General features: G+C 28.6%; 1 protein-coding gene across 3 annotated transcripts; it reads right to left on the reverse strand.

Moving 5' to 3' along the window:
• Positions 1 to 3221: 3221 nt before the first annotated feature.
• LOC118051900 (dof zinc finger protein DOF1.5) lies at positions 3222 to 4676 on the reverse strand. Of its 3 annotated transcripts, none has more exons than XM_035062674.2 (2): positions 4033 to 4676; positions 3222 to 3680 (listed from the first exon to the last, which is right to left on the reverse strand). In XM_035062674.2, the coding sequence occupies exons 1-2, from the start codon at positions 4508 to 4510 to the stop codon at positions 3661 to 3663; spliced, it is 498 nt and encodes a 165-aa protein (XP_034918565.1). In that variant the 5' UTR covers positions 4511 to 4676; the 3' UTR covers positions 3222 to 3660. The 3 variants fall into 3 exon arrangements, with proteins under 3 accessions (XP_034918565.1, XP_034918564.1, XP_034918566.1); XM_035062673.2 differs by having other exon boundaries at positions 3222 to 3702; XM_035062675.2 differs by having other exon boundaries at positions 4029 to 4676.
• Positions 4677 to 6125: the final 1449 nt, after the last annotated feature.

Here is a 6125-nt window from a genome sequence, read left to right on the forward strand (position 1 = left end):
TTGGAATTAATATATTTTTTTTTTCTAAACTATTGTTTATTTAACTATATGATAACAAAAAATAAATAATTGGAAAATCAAGTGTCAAACCAATACTAAGATTTTTTTTAAGACTATGATAATCTCATAGAAAACACAATGAAATAAATTATGAAACTCAATTCTTAATCAGTCTTAATATTGAAGGATAAAATTAAATTTTTTTAAAAAAATTTAAACTCACCAAACTTGTCAATAGGCCTACGAACTTTCTAAAATTTAATAACATGTTTTTTTTTTTAACTATATGATAAAAAAATAAACGATCACATAATCAAGTTCAATTAAAAAATAAAAAAAATACCTTGCTAAACTCGTGAATCGATAAAAACTAGAGTTACCTTGCCAAACTCCCAAATCGGGTCATTGACTCCACAAAATTTAATAATCTAGTTTTTTTAAAATTATCTTTTATATAACTAAATGTTTTAAAAAATAGACCATACCACGATGCTGAGGTAGTTTTTTTAATATTGCGATAATAATATAAAAAACAAATTAAAATAAATTATCAACTTTAAATCCCCATAAAATATATCATATAAGAACTAAATTTTTTTTAAAAAAATAACCTAATGAAAAAAGGGTCAAATGCAATATATATATATATATCCATAATGCTAACGGGTGTAAGAAACAATATTTTCCTCGCAACTTTAGTTTTATACATAACACGTAATATTCAAGTCTTCTTACGTTTTCCATTTCAATTAGAACTTAGTATATGGGGTGCCAATAAATAAGCATCCTTGGTTGACATTTAGTTTGAATGTATTATACTATTGATTGAAAGAAGGAATTGTATTGTTTTACAAGATCGAGTGTGTCTCTCTTGATTTGGTCTCTTTAAGATTGTTTTTTTTTATTATTAATTTTTTTTATCAATAATGTTATTCTTCAATCTTATATCAATTATTGTGTTTTGTTGATATTTTTTTTTCACCCAAAATCAAAGAGTAATAGGAAAAAAAAAATAAAGCAGAGAATGAAGGAGAACATATAAGATTTGAATGCTTTGAATTAGAGGGAGAAGCCATGTGAAAAATACTCTAATACCAAGTTAGAAGAATAAGATGGAGAGACTTCCTCAAGAATTCATTATGATCTAGTTGTATGTGTGCACACATTATTGCAATGGTTTTTTTTTATTATTATTATTAACATGAGTATCCGTATCAGTTTGCGTGCACCTCGATTAATCCAACAGGCTCTAAAGTTAATGACCATGTAAGCATCTAGTGACCCTGAGATTTATGAGACTCAAACTTGTGATCTCTAAAGAGCAAACATAGAACCTAATTAGTTGAATTACACCCCTTAGGATTTATTACAATGGTTTTTCTTCATGTTTATTATTGTTGTTGTTGTTTTGATAAATTAGCTTACTTTTGAGTTTCTTATATGATGGTATATTCTTTAGTTTGGATGAGAATACCTAAAAAAAAATGATAGATTGAAGAATGATTTTATAAAGAATAAATTGGAAATAATTAAATTTGTAGTGTTAAAGAATAATATAAAATTATTTATTAGACTTCACTTATTAGCTTGTTTTGTTTTTTTTTTTTTTTTTTTTTTTAATTTAAGATGATTATTTAACATACTATTAAGCTTTAATGATTACGATGTCACAAACTTGAATTTTATTATTCTTATTCTCTTCAATAAAATTAAATATAAGATAATGGTTATTTTATTCAAATTTATGCACCAAATAGTGCTCATTTAAAGATTTAAAGATATGTATTATAAAGTAATAAAAAGTTATTGGTTGGATTCTTCTTTTTAACAACTTAACTCTTTAGTTGAGATTCCTCTTTGATACATAGAAACGTATTGGATACTAAACATAAGATATAATAACAAATTAAATTTATTAAATTTAATCATTCTCTAAATCCTAGGGTTTAGTTCCTTAGCCCTCCAAAATTGGTGAGTGGAATGAAATTATGAAAGCGTGTGCCTTTTTTGTACCATAGTTATTTAACCTGGTTTGGGAGTTGACCTAGCTAAAGGGTTGGGTTCCAAGTTTTATGGGTCAATCTAGAAAAATTAAAAAAAATATTTAAAGTTTTAATATTTCATATGAAAAAAAAAAAAAAAATACATGCAAATATAGACTATATATATATATATATAAAAAAACATAACTTTTTTTTGGAACATAAGTATATATACAAAGGGTTTCAAATCTCATTTTGAAAAGATATCATGTTATTTTTATAAGTTGAAGTATTTAAACCAAAAAGTTTTTTTATCCCACATTGAAGAAATATAATTTTTTTCTTGAAAACATAGAATATATATACTAATGGGTTTCAAATCCCACATTAAAAAAAAAAAAAAGGGTGTTGCCCAGGTCAACCGGGTTTGACCAGGTCGTTTTATCAGCCGGTTTTTTAACAATTCCGCAGGGCTTATCCAAGTTTAATAACACTGCTCTGTACTAAACCATTATCCATTTTCAATCATTTACTCCATGTTTAATATTAATAGCAATTTGGCTTCTAGCTTAATGTTTCATATGAATTTCATTTAAAAGTTTATCCAAAGTTTTATAATACTTTATGATATATATTTTTTTAAAGAAAAAAGTTTTCTAAACTTGAAAATGGTAAGATGAACTAACCGTTTGTTTAATTTTTATAATTTAATTAGATAAAATAATCTAATATTATAAAAAAATTTATCACGGGAGACTTATATTAATTACTCTCTAACATTTATTTTTCTATTTCTTATAATCTCATTCATGTTTAATTTTTCGGGAGGACGTATCTTATATATATATATATATATATATGGGGACGATAAAAGTAAATATAATCATTGCAAATTGATTAATTAATTTGATGAATGCAGTTAAATTACTTTCAAATTAAGATTAAAGTATTAAAAAAGATTCATTTACATTAGAGAAGTAGTAGTAAGAGAAGGTACCGAATCTTATGTTCTTAATGTGATCACACTCATCAGCTTTCCTCGGTAAAATCACTTAGGTAGCATAGAGTTTATAAACAATATTTCATGTTCCCATAAAAAAAAAAAAAAATTGTTCTCTATCGAGCTGAACAACGCCCCTCTACTTCCAAGATGTTGTCGCATAGCACATGAAATTAATATTGCTTCAAATCAAAACAATCGAAAAAATATAAAAAAAATTATCTGAAAAAAATAAAAAATAAAGAATATTTAATATTTAATATTTAATTTGTTTTAAAAAACTTTTAAATGTTTGTTTTTTCAATCATTCCATGCGTGAAGTCACCACCTATCATGTCATCGTTAAAACCTAGCAACTTACATTTTGATGACTAATACGGTTATTAGTTTTCTCTTGATATGTATAACAGTCAATATCTTCAGATTGATGCAGGCTTCATCCTTTTCCATGAAGTTTCATGTATGGTCGCACCACCGTCCATCCTTCTTCCTTCCATTATCGTGTAGCGATTAGCTGGCCGTGCATCTTTTTGATTCCTCGTGAAAATAAACTTGATTAAAATTGAATCATAGCCTTCTGGTGAAATGGATCCTGATCACCTGCTCATATTTCTCAGGAATCCCCATGGTGATGATCAGCAAGTTAATATGCATCTCTCCATAGCCAGGTATGGGCGATCATTGATCTTCATGTTGAGCTGCAACATGGAGAAAACATCCCTAATGGGTATTATAAGTCAACTAGCTACATGATTTATTGATTTGGTTATGGTATAAGAAGATATTGAATAATATTATTTATTAATCAAAAACATTTGAAATACGTAATTTATCAGTTTCTGTTGTTCTCTGTAGACTTGGTCTTATTTATTGAAATTGCAGATGAAGACATAAGAGATCGAAGACAAAATATCAAGTTCTGATGTTAATATGTACATACATACATAGAACTACCATTAGAAAGTTAGGTTCTTGAGCAAAACCGGTTTTTTATACATAATACACGCGTGATAATAATTGGGAGACAGGAGTTAAGTCAAGATCACCAACAGTTTTGACCACCCGAGCCACCGCTCCTCCGCCGCTTCAGGGGGAAGACCTGACGGAAACCGCCATGGGTGGTTGCCAAGTGCAACTCCTCCAAAACAACTCCTTCTAGCTCAAACTGGTGAATCACCCCACCAGAGCCATCAAACAAGCACTCCTCTGAATACCCACCAGGACCACCCCGGCCAGGTGGCTTAGTTTTCCGGCGGCCGGCTCCAACGGGAACATTTCGAAGGGCCCCACCTGCCGTCCAGTACCTCTGGCAGCCCTTACAGAAATGTCTTGGCTGGTTAACATTGTAGTTGTTGAAGTAACAAAACTTGGTCTCCATGCTCTTGCATCTAGGGCATTGTATGATCTTCTCTGGCCTCTTGTCAATGGTTGGATTTTCTTTGTTTTGATCTTCTTTTCTGATTACTTGCCCGTCATGCAGCGTAATTGTTGCTCCGAAGAGCTTGATACCCTCTTCTTGACTAGCCATGATAGAGATAAACAAATCAAGGATTTTGGGATCGATCGAGAGAAATGTTTGAGCTTTCTGGGTTAATAATAGCTAAAGCCTAAATCAAGGAGAAAGATGAGAGAGAATATTTAGGTGTAGATAGGAGGAGGGGGAGGTGCTTATGGACGCATATATACATGGCATCAAAAGTGCTAAAAGAATTGTTGAAAACAAAAGATATATAAATATATAAAAAACTCCATGCGACATAGCCGCCAAGGAACAAGGTGGATGGCGTGGGAAAGCTGATGATGAGAGTTTTGTCCACATCATTACTCCACGTCATCAACAGTGGGGTTCAAGAAAGTCCAAATGTGGGTCCCAGTACAGAGAGGTCGCGTACAAAGCGCCAAGGATCGGAATAAAAATTAAAGAGATAAAGTTTGGCAGAGATTATCTTTTAATTGAAAATATATTAAATATATATTTTTTAAAAAAAATTATTTATTGTATTAGAATGTTAAAATGATATAAAATATAAAAAAATAATAAAAAAAAACTTCAAATTGAAAAAAAAAAAAACATGATTTCAAAATCACTACCGAAAACTAAAGGGGTATGGCTCATAAATAAGGACTGAATTGCGCTCAGTCATTTGCCTTTGAAAAGTTGCTTTTGTGTATGGATTTGCTCATTTGCTTTTAATGGATTATGTTTCCACATCATGGTAGTGGTGATTTTTAACTTGTATTCGTGAATATTTCTACAAGTTATTTACATTGACTAACATGTAGCAACAAGTACAATAAAACGGTATAAAGAAAACAAGAAAAATGGGTCCCTTACATTTTTAACATGTAGCACATTGAAAATTTGTTCATAAAAAACTATACTATATAAAATAATAATAATAATAATAATAATAGATCATTAAATATTTTTAAAATAACACAAACTTTCCTATTACATTTAATAAAACAACAGTGTTTAGATTATCTAATAATCAATAAATAATATTAGATTTTAAACCATTAAGTAATTTTAATAAAAATAAATTGCAATTAAGGAAGTGATAAAAACGCAATGTTATAATTCAAATTCAATTATTTAAAATAATAGTACAAGAAAAAACAAGTTCAAAATGATGGGATGCATTCACATTTTCAATTTCATAGCAAGTAAAATTAATTGGAGATCAATAGAAAATATATAAATAAAAAAGTGAGTTACAAATTAGATTTAGAGATCATTATTGTTTAGTTTATATATCATGTAATTTATATAATCAATAAAAATCAAATCAAAAACCTAACATGCATTCTAGCATATCAAAAAATGTATAAAACTTAACTAGAATTATATTTAAAATATCATAACATGCGCACAATCACATAGAGAGTCAATTTTAGATTAATCTAAAATAAGTGTAGAAGTAAGGTATTTGCTTGTTGAATAACCAAAAAGTAATATGTTATCAAGGATCAATCTTTTGTTCTTAATGTTTTATTGTCTATCACTTGATGCAAATGAATGTATGCGATCAACTTCTTAAGATTCCAACAACATCACTTTAAATAATACACTTCCTTTAAGATTACAAACCAAAGAAATTTAGAACTCAAAATCTCTCTATATGGACAAGATTTGAGCTCTA

Source organism: Populus alba, chromosome 11, assembly GCF_005239225.2.
Source record: "Populus alba chromosome 11, ASM523922v2, whole genome shotgun sequence".
Taxonomy (NCBI): Eukaryota; Viridiplantae; Streptophyta; class Magnoliopsida; order Malpighiales; family Salicaceae; genus Populus; species Populus alba.

Bases quoted from the DNA above. Each gene is read 5' to 3' on its own strand.
- LOC118051900 (XM_035062673.2), bottom strand. From the start codon at position 4,510: ATGGCTAGTCAAGAAGAGGGTATCAAGCTCTTCGGAGCAACAATTACG. The intron at 3,703-4,032 runs GTTGGTGATCTT...AATACCCATTAG, and splicing joins TGGCTCGGGTGGTCAAAACT to GGATGTTTTCTCCATGTTGC.